The sequence below is a fragment of the Suricata suricatta genome, chromosome 5 (genome assembly GCF_006229205.1).
Source record: "Suricata suricatta isolate VVHF042 chromosome 5, meerkat_22Aug2017_6uvM2_HiC, whole genome shotgun sequence".
In the NCBI taxonomy this organism is placed as follows: domain Eukaryota; kingdom Metazoa; phylum Chordata; class Mammalia; order Carnivora; family Herpestidae; genus Suricata; species Suricata suricatta.
The window spans coordinates 106,925,930-106,941,916 of record NC_043704.1 but is presented as its reverse complement, the minus strand read 5'-3'; the positions used below and the strand labels follow the sequence as shown (position 1 = coordinate 106,941,916).

The 15,987-nt window shown below is 38.4% G+C and overlaps 1 protein-coding gene across 3 annotated transcripts in view; it reads right to left on the bottom strand.

The window, feature by feature from the left end:
• SLC33A1 (solute carrier family 33 member 1) overlaps nucleotides 1-15,371 on the bottom strand; it is a 17,412-nt gene extending 2,041 nt beyond the window's left edge. Inside the window, exons 1-5 of one of the 3 annotated variants that reach the window (XM_029940008.1) lie at nucleotides 14,110-15,365; nucleotides 7,973-8,163; nucleotides 3,423-3,607; nucleotides 3,037-3,154; nucleotides 407-622 (exon numbers count right to left, since the gene is read on the bottom strand). In XM_029940008.1, the coding sequence (XP_029795868.1) occupies nucleotides 407-622; nucleotides 3,037-3,154; nucleotides 3,423-3,607; nucleotides 7,973-8,163; nucleotides 14,110-14,884 (1,485 nt within the window). In that variant the 5' untranslated portion in view covers nucleotides 14,885-15,365. Of the gene's footprint in view, nucleotides 1-406; nucleotides 623-3,036; nucleotides 3,155-3,422; nucleotides 3,608-7,972; nucleotides 8,164-14,109 lie in introns of all 3 variants that reach the window. The other 2 variants (XM_029940007.1, XM_029940009.1) reach the window with 2 other exon arrangements.
• Nucleotides 15,372-15,987: the final 616 nt, after the last annotated feature.

Here is a 15,987-nt window from a genome sequence, read left to right as displayed (position 1 = left end):
ACAAAGATATTTTCTTATTTTGCAAGATTTTATTTATTTTTTAAAGTTTTATTTTATTTATTTTGAAAGGGAGAGAGAGCGTGGGGGGACGGAGAGAGAGAGAAAGAGAGGGAGAGAGAATGAATCCCAAGCAGGCTCTGCACTGCCAGCACAGAGCCCAAAGTGGGGCTCACACTGAAGAACCATGAGATCATGACCTAGGCCAAAACCAAGTCAGATGCTTAACCAACTGAGCCACCTAGGCAACTCTAAGATTTTATTTTTTAAAGTAATCTCTATATCCAATGTGTGACTTACAACCCTGAGATCAAGAGTTGCATGCTCCGTGGACTGGGCCAGTCAGACACCCCTGAAAATTAATATATTAGTATTAGCTTAATTTTATCTACAGTTACAACATACTTACCTCAACAGCATCAGGTGTCCGACAATTCTGGTTTGATGCTCCCACACATTCTTTCACTGTAAGGGGATCTACCAGCCAAAGAGCTACTGTCGAAGGCCAGTTTCCTCCCAGATTGGACACAGTGTTTAAAAGGGTCATATATGTTCCTCCAATGAGTGGATCACTAACCTTTGCATTGAAAGCCATTATGGAAACATACATGCTATACAATGTAACCTACAAGGAAAATATAAAATATCTTTAGCATAATAGGACTTTGTAAAACTATGGTCTGAATAAGAACATCAAAATCACAAACTGAAAATTAATTTTCATGGCCCTTATTAAACTCAAGTCAACAAAGATTTATTTAGCACCCATTGTAGGCCAGGCCAGACCATGGCAATAAAAAGATGAATAAGACATCAGTCTCTCTGTGCCCTTGAAGAACTTACTCTAGGCTGGGAAAATAAGAAATAAATACTTATGAGGAAATGCAATAAGTAAGTAGAAGTACACACTTTGTGCTACTAGGGCCTAAATAAATGAGAGCGTAATTCTACAAGAAGTAGTCAAGGAAGGTGCAAAAGAGAAAATGACAGGGTGGCATCTAAGGATACATATAGCAATGAGCAAAACCCCGTATTTGTACTGTTCCTAAACACGTCATACACACACACACACACACACACACACGTATATTACACATGTAAGCACTCAGATATCTAAAGGAACATGAATATATAATTATGTGAGACTGATGAATATATAATTATATACATATATTTGTATAATTTTATTTTATACAAATGATAGAAAAATGACATTGCAAAATTTATGAGACAAAGTAAAGAGAAAAATCTCCTTACGGGGCAAAAAGTACTTAAGAGGTAAGAATTAACCCTCCATTTAGGAATATGGAAACCAACCATGTTTCCAAAATTTCATTCTTTTGAATGCTGTACCATGGTATGTTCATAGAAAAAGGAGTTCCAAAACCAAATAAGACTGAGACATGCTAAGTTACACACAAAATAAACAGGTCTCTTTCACTACTGGTCCCTGAAAGCCTTGAGAATATAAACACCTTAAGGGCAGGGATTTTGGCACGATTTATTTGCACTGTTATATTTTAGTGCTTAGAATAATTCCTGGCGTGCAATACATGTCCAATTAATATTTGTTGAGAGAATGATTAAAGTGCTACATAAAGAGAGGTTATGTCATGTATCACTTATTTCTCAAATTTACTTGGCATTGTACTGTTTTTCCCAGAAAGCATCCGACTCTCTGAACTTCTGATTTCTTATGAAATCCAAAGTCAAACAAATGATTCTGGATTATCTCAGTTGTTTTCATTTACTTACACAGATAGTGAAACATTTACTAAACTGAAGTAATACTTTAATTTTTTTTAATGTTTTGTTTATTTTTGAGAGAGAGACAGATTGTACATGGGCGAGGGGCAGGGAGAGAGGGAGACACAGAATCCAAAGCAGGTTCCAGGCTCTGAGCTGTCAGCACAGCTGGAACTTACAAACCATGAGATCGGGACCTGGGTTGAAGTCATACGCTTAACTGAGCCACCCAGGTGCCCCTTAAAGTACTTCTTTAAACATATAGTTATTTGGGGCGCCTGGGTGGCTCAGTTGGTTAAGAGTCCAACTTTTGATTTCGACTAAAGTCATGATCTCACAGTTCGTGAGTTTGAGCCCTGCGCTGGGCTCTGCACTGGCAGCATGGACCCTGCTTGGGATTCTTTCTTTTTCCCTCTCTCTCTGCCCCTCCCCTGCTAGCACACACATACACACTCTCTCTCTCTCTCTCTCAAAATAAATAAACATTAAAAACTTTTAAAATAAATAAATTAAAATAAACATATAGTTAGTTGGACAGATCCATTATGAAGTTCTCCTAAGTGAACTGTATGCAAAAAATTATTGAGATTACTTGGTAGCTATATTTTTAGGTTTTAATTAAAAAACAAGCGAAGAGTTTGTAAATACAACTTTCAAAGAATTTAAACTACGTTCCAGAGAAAAAAATCCAAAGTGACTCTTAAATATACATTGGTAATAATTAAGGCCCAAAGTTTCCTGCTGGGAGTCACTTGCCCCAGAACACAAGCCCATTGTGCAACCCCAGTTATGAGAGGCTAGTGATGGCAAAACATAGCTAATAAAGACAGAGAAAGCTGATTAACACACAACTTCCAAAATCACAAATAATACGTCATAACTTTCAATACAGAATCTAAACTGGAAACCTGGGCTCTCTACCTCAATAGCCATCATTATTTCTCAGTACTTTCAGAAAGAAAAGGCATGGGGAATAGAAGAAATACAGAACCCAAGTCTACGGATGGACTGAGGGATACTTAGCAAGGGTAGAATTAATGGCTTTGGAATAAATTCTGCAATGTAACAAACACTGGTTGAATGGACAAAAAAAATGAAGAAGAAACTTTCTACAGAGCTCAATAAATCAAAAGTCACAAGGTTTAAAGTTCATTGTTAAATAATTTCTTTGGTGTCAGATTCATGCTTCAGTCTTAAAATTTATTATATTATTTCAGGGCAACTGTAGAAAAATGTCTTCTTTATTTACCATGAACAGTTTACTTCCTGAGAAAACTTAAACAGCAAACTTACCTGATGTAACGCATAACTCAGCAGCACTATGACATAGTAATATATAGGGAATCCTCCTTGATGCTCTACTTTGGGAGTCCACCAAACTAGTAAAGCATATTCTAATCCAAGCAATAACCTATAGACAGAGACACATGGAGTTGACTTCCATTTTAGGTTAAAAAATAGTAACAAAAACAGAAATCTGTATGCTTACTATGTGAAAAAAGCCTATCTAAAACCTGTTAAGAAGTTAAAAAGAGATAAAAGTGCATATACATGATACTGAAGTTAAAGACGTTTTTCAAGTCTTTTTCTGTATATACTTTACACGCAGGTATTAGTGATACTGATGAATATTCCTCATTTAACCTTTCTTATTTAGTAAGGTTTTATTTCATTGTTACCTGTAGGGCATGGCTTTGTAAAATATGTTTAGTGGCTGGGGACCTGCAGTGTATTTGCTGATAATCAGAGGTAATATTATCTGCAAAGGAACCATTGGAACTGCCAATAAGGCTAAATGTTCTTTGGGTACTCCCTCTTCTACCAATTTCAGTCCTGTTACTGCATCTGCTGCTGAAAAACCAACCTGCAATATAAAAACAAAAAGTATTTTAATTTGTGATTTACAAAATATTTTCCCCCAAGCATATGTGAGTTCTCCAAGACCTCAATCTCATTACTGATTTACACCAGTTACAAGATAACATATTATTCTACCGGTATAACAATCAAATTATGGAAGGCACACTGTGTTCTATGGTCTACTAACAATATTCAGTGAAAGCAACTGAAAATTCAGCACTTTTAGGAAATGCAGATGCCTGTAATAACAACTAAATTTTAAAAACTTCAATCTCTTACAATAAACAGTGTTCAAACCCAAACTTACTGATTTCTATGGTTTAAGTTTTTTTTTAAAAAGCCTTTAAATAAAATCTGGGTAAAATGAAGAATCACTGGGGGCCTGGGTGGCTCAGTGGGTGACTCGTGGTTTTGGCTCAGGTCATGATCTCATGGTTCATGAGTTCAAGCTCTGTCTTGGGATTGGGATCTGCACTAACAGCATGGAGGCTGCTTGGAATTCTGTCTCTCTTTCTCTCTCTCTCTTTCTTGCTCTCTCTCTCTCTCCCTCTCCCTCATGCTCTCTCTCAAATAAACTTAAAAAAATTTTTTTTTAAAATGAAGCATTACTGCCACACATACACATTTTGATAATTTCTGACTGATCATAATAAAATTTCCAAAGTATTTAACATTTCAAAAGGAATTCCAAGAAAACATTATCTTCCAAGGGTTAAATTAAATGAGAGGGAAGAAAAATTATAGATTAATTTTTAAAAAAGCAAAAACAGAAACAAAAAAAGAGTAAGGATGCTAAAAGTAGTGAGTAAGAGTCTTGGGTGAAATAAGCCATTTAGAAAGTTTTAAAGTATCTCTTCATAAATTAGCTTTTAATTACAAAAAGAAAATTAGTAACTTTACAATGCGTTATCTAAGTAATCAAAGTTAATAACAGTTGATGGGATAAAGGGACATGATAAAGCTCCTGATATATTCCCTGAAGTCATCACTATATTACTTGGGTGACATTCCTGACATATTTGCATAACCTGAACCTAAATATAAAGAAACATCAGACACACATAAATGAAAGGCCATTCTACAGAATAATTGACCTGTATGCTTTAAAAATATCCAGGTCATGAAGGACAATGAAAGGCTGATGCCAACTAAATCTAATGTGTGATCTGGACTGGAGCCCCGGCAAGGAATAAGTAGTTATACAGGTTGTTATTGGGACAACTGGTGAAATTTGGATATACACTGTGATCAGATAATAGTAATACGTCCATTTCAAATTTCTTCCTTTTTTATTTTTTATTTTGTTTAAGTTTATTTATTTATTTTGAGAGAGCGAGAGCGAGAGAGAGGGACAGAGTATCTGAAAAGGCTCTGTGCTGAAAGCCCTGATGCAGGGCTCAAACTCACAAACTATGAGATCATGACCTGAGCCCAAGTTGGATGCTTAACCAGCTGAGCCACCCAGGCACCCTAAAATTTCTTAATTTTTCATAGAGTTGTGGCTTGGAAGAGAAAACCTTTGTTCTTAGGAAATACATACTTAAGGCATTTATGGATAAAAGGACACATGATATATACAAATTAATATTTCAGGAGAAATAGAGCACAAATCTACAGAATATAGAAAGTGGAACTTAGTGTTAACAATTAGAGGATTTGAGTAATGACATATGAGAAGTCTTTCAACTATATAAGCAAATTTTCAGTAAGCATTAAACTATACTAAAAAACATTTTTTAACAGAATTATAATAGCATACACTTTAACTTCTTGGAATGGAGCCAAAGGGCAAATTTCACTACAGAGGAACTAAAGGTCAAAGACATTTCACTTAACTCCAGAAAAGAATTTCACTATTTTACCCACTGTCTTTGTAAACATTAGATATACAGACTAACATCAACATTTACTCTATCTCAAAAGCGCTAGGAGATATTTATAGTAGGAGATATTTATATTATAGTACAAATGTCTGACAAAACACCAAGTATATATAAAAATTCTACAAATTTAAAGAAAAAGGTAGCTCTGTATATTCAAATGGCCAATAACTATATATAAAGATGCTCAGCTTCTTTAGTCATCAGAGAAATGCAAATTATAACCAAAATGAGATACCACTACACACCACCGTAAAGGCTAGATTTGACAGGGCAATATATGTCTTCTCAAGGCTGTGAAGCAATTGGAACGCTCCTACACAGCTGGTGGTAGAGAAAAGTAGAAATAACCACTTCAGGAAACCAATAGTATATATTAAGCATTTCTCATGACCCAGCAATTCTATTCCTAGGTATTTACCCGTAAAAAATGTGCATCCGTGTTCACCAGAAGTAATGTACATGACTATTCATAAAAGCACCATTCATGACAGTCCCAAAGTGGAAATAATTAAACATTTGGTGACAGAATGGATAAATAAATTATAGCATATTTATTCAGTGGAATATTATAAGCAATGAGATGAACAAACTATTGCGATAAATAACAATATGAAAGTTATTCAAATATCACATTAAGTAGAAGAATACAGGAGACAGACATAAGAATACATATTGGATACTCCATTTATTAAAAAACTGAAAAGCAGATAAAACTAACCTATGACATTAAAAGTTAGGAGAGGTGTTACTTTGGGCCAAGTTTACTTTAAAAGGGGGACATAAGTTTCTAGACTCTGTATGTAACTGAAGCACCTCCTTATACAGTGCTGGCAACAGCATAACTATAATCTTTTAAAAAGCAATTTAGCAATCATATTCACTGACCCACTAATTGCTTACTTAAGAATCTACAGAAAGGAAATATTCAGAATGTCAAAGAAAAACTTATGCACAAAAATATTCACTAGTGCATTTTTATAATTAAAAAACATAAGCAAACTAGGGGCACCTGGGTGGCTAGTCAGTTAAGTGCCCAACTTAGGCTCAGGTCATGATCTCACAGTTCATGAGTTCCAGCCCCGAATTGGGCTGTCAACTGTCAGCACAGAACCCACTTCGAATCCTCTGTCCCCCTCTCTCTCTACCCCTCCCTTCCTTGCAATCTCTCAAAAATAAACATTTTTTAATGTTTATTTATTCTGAGAGAGAGAGAGAGACAGAGCATGAGCGGGGGAGGGGCAGAGAGAAGGAGACACAGACTCTGAAGCAAGCTCTAGGCTCTGAGCTGTCACCACAGAGCCAGATGCGGGGCTCGAACTCATGAACTGTGAGATCATGACCTGAGCCGGAATCAGAAGCTTAACCAACTTAACCACCCAAGCGCTCCTCAAAAATTATTTAATGATAAGAAATAGGAAGTATTAAGACAAAAGCAAGATAAAAATTATGTATATCCACATCCTTTTATTTACATACATATTTGTATGTGTATAAATACATCAATATTATTTTTCATTTGTTGATTGTAACTTATTAATTATATTCACATATGAAGGTACACACACGGAAAAAAGAGTGCTGGAAGAAAATATACCAAAAGTGTTACCAATGATTGTCTCTAAATGATATAATTAGATAATATCTTCCTTGATATTCTCATTATTTCCTAAAGTTGAATCTTAAGTTTAACCTTCCCAATGTTTCCTTAAAATGTAACCCTCCCTGTTAGGGAGAAGGAAAAAATTCACTATTTCAACAATAATGAGATTACAAATTTTACTTCAGGGGTATCAAAAGATACCTGTAAACTATGTAGATAGCTTTAGATATATAATATGAAACTCCTATAACTGATTTCAGATTTTAGAAATATTCATTCTAACACTAGCAATATTTCACTATAACAAATATACTTACCATTCCTCTAGCATAATATCTTTAAAAATGTTTCTGGACTATAAAATTAGGACATCTTAATATAGAAAACATAAAGAATAAAAGTCACCAAACTACCCATTTATTTATGGTATATTTCTTTCCAATGTTAAAAAAAAACAAGTCAACTGACTTTTAAGTAGACTTCTAATGCTTATATATTTCCGTATCTTTGTAAAGCACATCCTATGTAAATAATGATAATACTTCTGGTATTAAATGTATGTTCATTATAACAGTAGGGAACTATGATTTTTTTTTCAAGGCATTCGTTTCCATACCAAGCATTAATATCATTCATTGAATAAAATTTCACACTTATTAGAAGTACTTCAAATTGGCATAATTCTTTTCAAGATCCCAAGAGTTAGCTTACTTTGAAATTACATTTATCATCACACCTTTTAAAATAAATTGAATAAACAGAAAATATGGCTTTTTATTATTAAGTTCTAATAGTAGTAGGAAGGACCTTAAGAAAAGGCAAAGGAGTATTCCATGATATTGGTAATTTTAGCAGAGTGGTAAATTTTGCTCTATAAATCTCTTACCTTTGCAGTTAGAATCAGAAGGCAAAATGTCAGGACTGCTGGCATTTTTATAATTGCAAAAAGCAGCTTGTAGGTATCTGTGATCCCTTGAGTTTCCTCTTTTCCTATTGATACTTCTTTGTTTTCTTTTTTCAGAAGGGCAACTAGAGTTGTGGTTATCAAAAATACAGTTCCCCAGAAAAAAAGGAAATCTGAAATTACAAAGTTAAAATCTATTAACTTAAAAAAATTGTTCTGTTTGTTTGTTTATTTTTAAGAGTGAGAGACAGAGTGTGAGCATGGGAGGGGCAGAGAGAAAGGAGACACAGAATAGGAAGCAGGCTCGAAGCTGTCAGCACAGAGTGTCAGCACAGAGCCCCAAGCGGGGCTCCAACTCACAAACTGTGAGATGATGACCTGAGCTGAGGTCGGATGCTCAACCAAGTGAGCCACCCAGGCGCCCTTGTTAACTAACTTTTGAAATGGCATATCTGCAATGATACTAAATAATTCTGAATATAACTTTACTTCAATTAAATGTTTTTGTTTAATGCTTATTTATTTTTGAGAGAGAGACAGAGCACAAGTGGGAGAGGAACAGAGCAAGAGGGAGACACAGAATCTAAACCAGGCTCCAGGCTCAGAGCCTGTCCAGGCCTCAAACTCACAAACTGTGAGATCACGACCTGAGCCTAAGTTGGACACTTAACCAACTGAGCCACCTAGGTACCCCATATAAGATTATTTCTAATTTCTTCGTGCTCTCTAGATAAAATAACAATATGTAGAAAGGAGGAAGTAATGAGAATGCATCATTTCAGAGCCCTAATTCAAAGGCTTTCCCATAGCTCACATGGAGAGAATGAAGTTAATAGCTCAGAAAAAGAGGCTTAATCACTTCTCGGCCTTTTGGCTAAGATCAAATGGAGAAAAAGAGGCTTAGCCCCTGCCAGAAAATTTATTTTTATGAACGCAATTAACACAAATAGTAATTATCATTAGACTACTGGCTATTATTTACTAACATTCCTTTGATACTAGAGAACATCCATAGTCTGATATACTAACCATTATAAAGATATTGTTACCAATAATAATCTAAATATTTTATTTCTTTTTTTTAATTAAAAAATTTTTTAACGTTTATTTATTTTTGAGAGAGAGAGACACACACACAGAGGGTGAGTGGTGGAGGGTCAGAGAGAGAGGGAGACATAGACTCAAAAGCAGGCTCCAGGCTCTGAGCTGTCAGCACAGAATCCAAGGCAGGGCTCAAACCCACAAACTGTTAGATCATGACCTGAGCCAAAGTTGGACGCTTAACTGACTGAGCCACCCAGGTGTCTCTAACGTTTATTTGTTTTTTAAAAGAGAAACAGAGGCAGAGTACGAGTGGGGAGGGGCAGAGAGAGAGGGAGACACAGAATCTGAAGCAGGCTCCAGGCTCTGAGTGGGACTTGAACTCATGAACCATGAGATTGTGACCTGAGCTGAAGTCTAACACCTTAACAGACTGAGCCACCCAGTTTCCCCTAAATATTACCTTTTAAATTACTATACAGTAAATCTAAAAATGTTTTGGTGTACAGTTCTATAAACGTTAACACATGTATAAATTTTAAATCACTACCACCACAATCAAGATACGGAACAGTTCCATCACTCCCCAAAACTTCTCCATGCTGTCTGTCATTCACATATAGTCACCTTTTCTTCACCCACTATCCCTAGAAACTGTCTATCTGTTCTCTACCTCTACAGTTTTATCTTTTGAGAGTGCAGGAGAATATTTTAAGTCTAAATATACATGCTAAAGAATGCACTACAGCCTATTTAGAAATAACTGGTTTATCTGGAAATGGCTCAGTTGGTCCTGTCCACATTCTAAACAGCATCTCTAGTCACACAAAATACACTGAGTCCTGTTTCAGAAAGCAAAAGAATTTGTCACTAAGAATTAATTGGTCCTATTTTCTTTCTAGTTCAAAGAATGAATATCTTACAAATACTGTTTTTATTCATTGCCAGTTTGATTAGTTTTCTTTCAGCATCAGGTTTTTCAAAACATTTCCTTTTTCTCTGATGGACTCTTCTCTGCATGTGCCTATTGACAAGACAAACGAATCCATAAGCTCTAGGATGTTTAGCTCTCCAGTATCAAACTAACCTGCTTCCTGCCCCAACCCAAATACCTTGCTCCCTATCCCCATCACTTCTGTTCATTGTTGTTACCACTGCTTCTAGAGGAATGGCTGCAACCATCAGTTCAGATTGGTTCTGGCCTGAAGACAGAATTCATATGAATCTAATAAATGCTTTTAAGAGGACAAAATAAACAAAAAAAGGATTTCTAGCTTCTCTGAACACCGATAAGATCCAGCAATCGTAGGATCCTATTGCCACAAGACAATTTTTTGAAATTGAAACTCCCCTCTCGAGATGGGTTTTTCAGGTCACCACAGTCCTGTCCAAACCCAACAGTCCTGTACTAACTCACTTGATTCATTTCCACTGTCCATCTACCCCGGTCCATCACTTTGGTTTGCAAACTTCCATTAAGTTCCCTGGGAGCAGAGACTTCCCAGGCCTTATTCATCAAATTTTAACACCTATCATATTGCTAGCACCAAATAGGCAGTGAATGAATGAATGCTACAGGTTACTTAAAGAAACAAAACAAGAAAATTTTAGCCTGTCATTTCTAGGCCATCAGACGTTCCAGAAGAGGGCTGACTGGGCTGATGTTTTTAGATATCAGCAGTCAGAGTGCTACTTTTCTCTAGTAGAAAAGCCCAATTGGCACAAATTATATTTAGGTTTTAAGGTTTCTCCTGAGTTTTTTTTTTTTTTTCTAGTTTCCTATCAGCTATAAGAAAGCCACTAGTAAGTCTTTTGAAAAAGAATGCGTGGATACTCTTTGCTTTACGTGATTTGGCTTGCAGATTTCCTAAGAATGCTTTGTGTTCAGATAGTGGAGGGGGATTCTGTATCTCTATCTCCAATGAGGCGCTTGACCTCGGTTTCTTCATCAAGAAGAATGAATTGATATGGTTGCTAGACTTACTGTGAACACTCTGTAGTACCTACAAGGATTGAATTATGTTGTATACCTGAAACTAATATTGATATATACCAATTTTACCTCAGTTAAAAATATCAGTCCCCACAAATACAAATCAGAATCTAAATTACATAAATAAGCAAATAAATAAAGAGAGAGAAGAAATTAAAATATATGCTCTTTTCAAGTCATGAAACTATGTTCTAATCCCTGTGTTCTTCTGGGTTACTTTCATCATCTCCTGCAACTTAAAAAGGCTGTCTCTTTCTGCTCCCCCCAAATCCTTGCAAACCAAATGGGGCAGGACAAAAAAAGCTCGCTTCTGAGTTCAGGACTACCCTGGATCCCTGACGGGCCCAAAAAGCATAATCAAGTCTCTGTTTCCAAAGGATTCCGTTCTCATCTTATCCTTCATGTTCTAAATTTATTATTTAGATTGCTGCTTTCCAAATGCCAAAAACTAGCTTTTCTCAACATCTTCCATTTCTATTTATTGATAACTCAAAACAAAGTCTTATCAGAGAATATATTTTACATTTCTAAAAAATTATTTTGCCTTTTAATTTTCTGATTTTTCTAAACAACTGCATCAGTGTTTGGCTCTTCTTTTATTACCTAAGCAATTTTATTTCCTTCATTACTCTTTCTATGCTCTTAAAATTCCAAAAAAAACCCCACTTTTTTTAGTTATACTGTTACTATGTTCCAGAAAGATCAAAGCTATAAATATAATATATACAATCATAAAAAAATGAATGAAAACTCATCAACTCTTAACTTACTAAAGTGTTTGAACTAAAAAACATAGTCTACTACAGACAGAAAATGTTAAATTAAAAAGTAAGCTATTTTTACAATTCCTGGAGCTCAAAGTTCAAATTCCACAAAATTAACAGCTATTCAAAATAACAAATCAGTGTAAATTAAAATCCAATGGCAGCACAATTTTGATCTTCCCAATTGGGAACAGCTGTGGCTAAGAAAAGATATAATTAACATGGCTCCTGAAAGCATAATGCTATTCCCTGGAATGATGTTTTATCAATCACTCTTATACTTAAAAGAAAGCGCTAATTTACCTAGATAGTAATTTATTTCCCACAGCCTCTAAAATCTTGATTTCTCTTCTGAGGCTTCCCCATGTTAATTAACACATCATTTCAATAGTCCTTCCTGGTGACATGAATAGTCCCAGTACCAAATGAAAAGATACATAAGAAGCCGTAAGGTGCTAATACAATACACTTAAAGTATTTCTAGGCAGAGAATTATCCACAGAGCAGGAGTGGGACTCCAGAACACTTCGAGACAAATCTGTTTAAGTGCAAAGCAATATCTCTCAAACATTTTTGGCCTCAAACCAACTAAGGAAAATCATAATTCTTATTTTTTCTGATTTAAAAAAATCTTTTTAATGTTTTTTATTTATTTTGGAGAGACAGAGAGAGGGGATGGTCAGGGAGAGAGGGAAACACAGAATCCGAAGCAGTCTCCAGGCTCTGAGCTAGCTGCCAGCACAGAGCAGGACACGGCGCTCGAACCCACGAACTAACTGAGCCACTCAGGCGCCCCATAATTATCATTTCATCAGTAGTAGTGGCTCACTAGCAGATTGAGGAGGTAGAAAAGGAGGTCTCTGGAGCATCTGGTTGGCTCAGTTTGTTAAGCGTCTGACTTCGGCTCAGGTCATGATCTCAAGGTTTGTGAGTTTGAGTCTCATGTCAGGCTCTGTGCTGACAGCTCAGAACCTGGAACCTGCTTCAGATTCTATGTCTCCCTCTCTCTGCTCCTCCCTCGCTCATGCTCTGTCTTTCAAAAATAAATATTAAAAAAAAAAAGAAAAGGAAAGGGGGTCCGTTATAGAGCCTAAGGGTATAGAGAGGGGGTGTGTAAGATTTTGAGATAAGTAAGTAGTGCAGTTGTGAATCCCTCCATCCTCTACACTCCCTAAATATTATTCCATGACCCTTACACTTCCCTTACCACACAACAATCCCTGACATTTCTACTGTTGGAAATCCCCAAGCTAGTCCTGGGAAGATGAGAGACAGTTTAACTGCTTAAATTTGAAGAGAATCTCTGAAATCCATCATCATTACCAGAATGAAAAAGTCTGGTATTACCATATTCCTGATGTCCATTATTCCTGCTATTGGTAATTCTACTTCTGTTTCCTAATTGTTAGGAAAGCTTAGAAAGAAAAGAAAAAAAATGAAAAGAAGAGGAAAGAAAAGAAAAGCTTTCCAGGGACATGTATTCTACTCATGAAGAAAAAGGGGAAATTCTGTAGAACTTACACAAAATTGTTTACTGGATTAAACTTCAAACTCTTATAACAATTCACAAAAATCTTACTAATTAGGTCACAGCTTTTCTCTCAGCACCAGCTCCCAAACCCAGTCTCCACACCTAGTGTTGTGCATTCTGGAATTCCACTTATCCACTTCATGGAATTTTATAATTCAACAGGGTCAATTGTTACCTGCAGCGTGAAGCCCGACTCTCACAAGCAGTGGCTGGCAACCCTGAGCTCCCCGTAAATGTTCATTTCTCCCATCTTTGTGGGTTGGACTCCGCTTAATTCATAGGAGGCCCTCAGAACTCTGTCACTCAGCCAACTCATTAATGCTGAATAAATTAACCCTATTCTTTTCACCAGAAGGCTAGAAGAAGACTCTTGGTTTAAGAGTAGAGGAAGAAATGAACCAGAAAGCACGGAACTAGAAATCTCAATCCAGCAAAAGAAAATGTGAGCCACAGGAATCAGGCTGGATTTATGCCTACACACCAGCCAAACTTTTAAAGAATGTGCATCTGTGTTTAGTCAAGTGTCAACAGCTCTCTAGCCTGAGAGTTTTGTTTGCCATTACAGAATGTTATTGGATGAGCTACCTCTCCCTGCTCATTGCTGAGTACCCATCAATTGTGACTGCTTTGATGTAGTCATTCTGGCTCACGCTCATTTTAGTAGAAAACTTAACCTCGGGTAATCTCCCAGTAAATTAAATTATGAGATTGCCTCCGACGTCACACCCTCTGTCAAAAGTATTCCTAAATGTAAAATAATCCTCACCGAATAATAGTTTAAATACACTACCTGAAAGAGTAACGATTCCCCTGGGTTGAGGCTGAAAGCGCAAATACTTGTTACAAAAGTCGGCAGATTCAAGGGCCAAAAACAAAACATTGCCCAAAAAGTAGCCAGCTGTTTGGCCCACTGAATTGCAAGTGGAAGCATAACCCACGTTTTCCCGGGATAACATAGTTAACGCCCAACCATCCACAGCGATGTCCTGAGTGGCGGCCAGGAATTCAAACAAAAAGAATGTCACAGTGAGAGCAATCACGTCGGGGCTTCTGCCATCAGTGTTCCCGAGCAAATGGTCCACCTGAGTGGATAAATATATCATGAACAGTCCCAGTATATACTGTGTAGGAACAAGCCAAGATTTGCGACGACCAAAGTTCTTAAAGTAAACTGCATCAACCAACGGGGCCCAGAGCAATTTGAGACTGAAGGGCCAAAAGACGAAACTGAAGAAAGCTTGATCTGTATAGCTAACATTTTTGCTCTGCAAAATGAGTGGGATGCTTCCAGCCAGGCCCAGTGGAATGCCCTGAAGCACGTAAAGAAAAAGCAACAGCAAAATGCTGCTTAATTCCGCCCGGCAGCTCCGTGGGGGTTTTGAGAAGTCACCAGTGTCGGTATCCCGCAAAAGAGCTTCTTTGTCCCCTTCCCCACCCACCAATTCCGGATGACTGTCATCCCAGCCGCCTGGCGGCAGAGGACCGCTCTTCATATCCAGGGAGTGGTTAAAAGTCCCTGGGCGTCGTTGCCGACTGTTGTCCTTGTGGGAGATGGTCGGTGACATATCAGAGACGATGCAGAGCCCCGTCTGTGGGGTGCCGGGACTGAGCGTCTTGGATCCTCCAAGCCCCGGGTCCAAGGCTGTCGCTCTGGACCAGGGTCTCGATAGTTCAGGGGGGAGGACAGGGCGAGGGGTGGTAAGGGCACTTCTTACAGTGGCCCCGCGTACTGAAGCCAGGAGCCAGTCCTCTGGCTAGAGACCCAGGCGATGATGCCCAGGTAGGTGACCCTTGCAGCGGCGTCAAGGAACCTGGAAGAGTCCCCCGGGCATTCGCGCCGGGCTCCGGGCTGGAGGAGAGGGCCGTGGTGCCACGATGGAAACCGGCCCTCAGCTTCAGCGAGACCGAACAGCCAGTCTCCCGACCCACCTCCAGTTCGCGCCGCCACTACTGCAGCAGACAGCACTTTCTCCACAGGACTCCAGAGAGACCGGGTAACTTCCTGCCTCGCGCCTCAGGAAGTGGTCCTAGGCGCAAATGAGTCCTGTCCCCGCCTCCAGAGCAAGCCAATCAGGGCATGCTCCCGAGACCGAGTTCGGAAACAACGATTGGTAGGAACCCGAAACTCCGGCGACCAGGACCCCATGGGAGGATTAACGCTGGAGCACTCTGAGGCCTGGGCGGGGCGCGGCGCGAGCTCTGGCTCTGTGAGCGCATGCGGCCGTCTGGAAAGCGTGGGCCTCGGTCATTGGGCCCGCGCGGCCACGTGAGTGATGGCTGGTCGAGCCAGGCCTGCGAAGGCTGCACGTTGATTACACCGGACAGCCTCTGAATTTAACGCGGGTGCGCTGGGGCCTGTTTTAGGGTGGGCAAAGGTAATGTCCAAGCTTGGAGCCGGTTATTGTGTGATGCCCTTGCTTTCGTGGGCTAGACAGAAACGGGGTAGAGAAAGGTTGAGGTTTATCAATGTCTTTATCAGCAGGCAAGGGTGCCCCAAAAAGGGGAATATAAGGCCTGGCTAATTGGATAAGTGCGAGGCTCATAGTGCCTGCATATTTATGGGATGAATGAAACTGCTCAGAGGTGCTAGGTTTCTTGTACTGCGCCGTTTTTTCCAGTGCAATGGAAGAAATGTAGTGGAAGGGGGGTGGAGTCAGTTCATTCATCA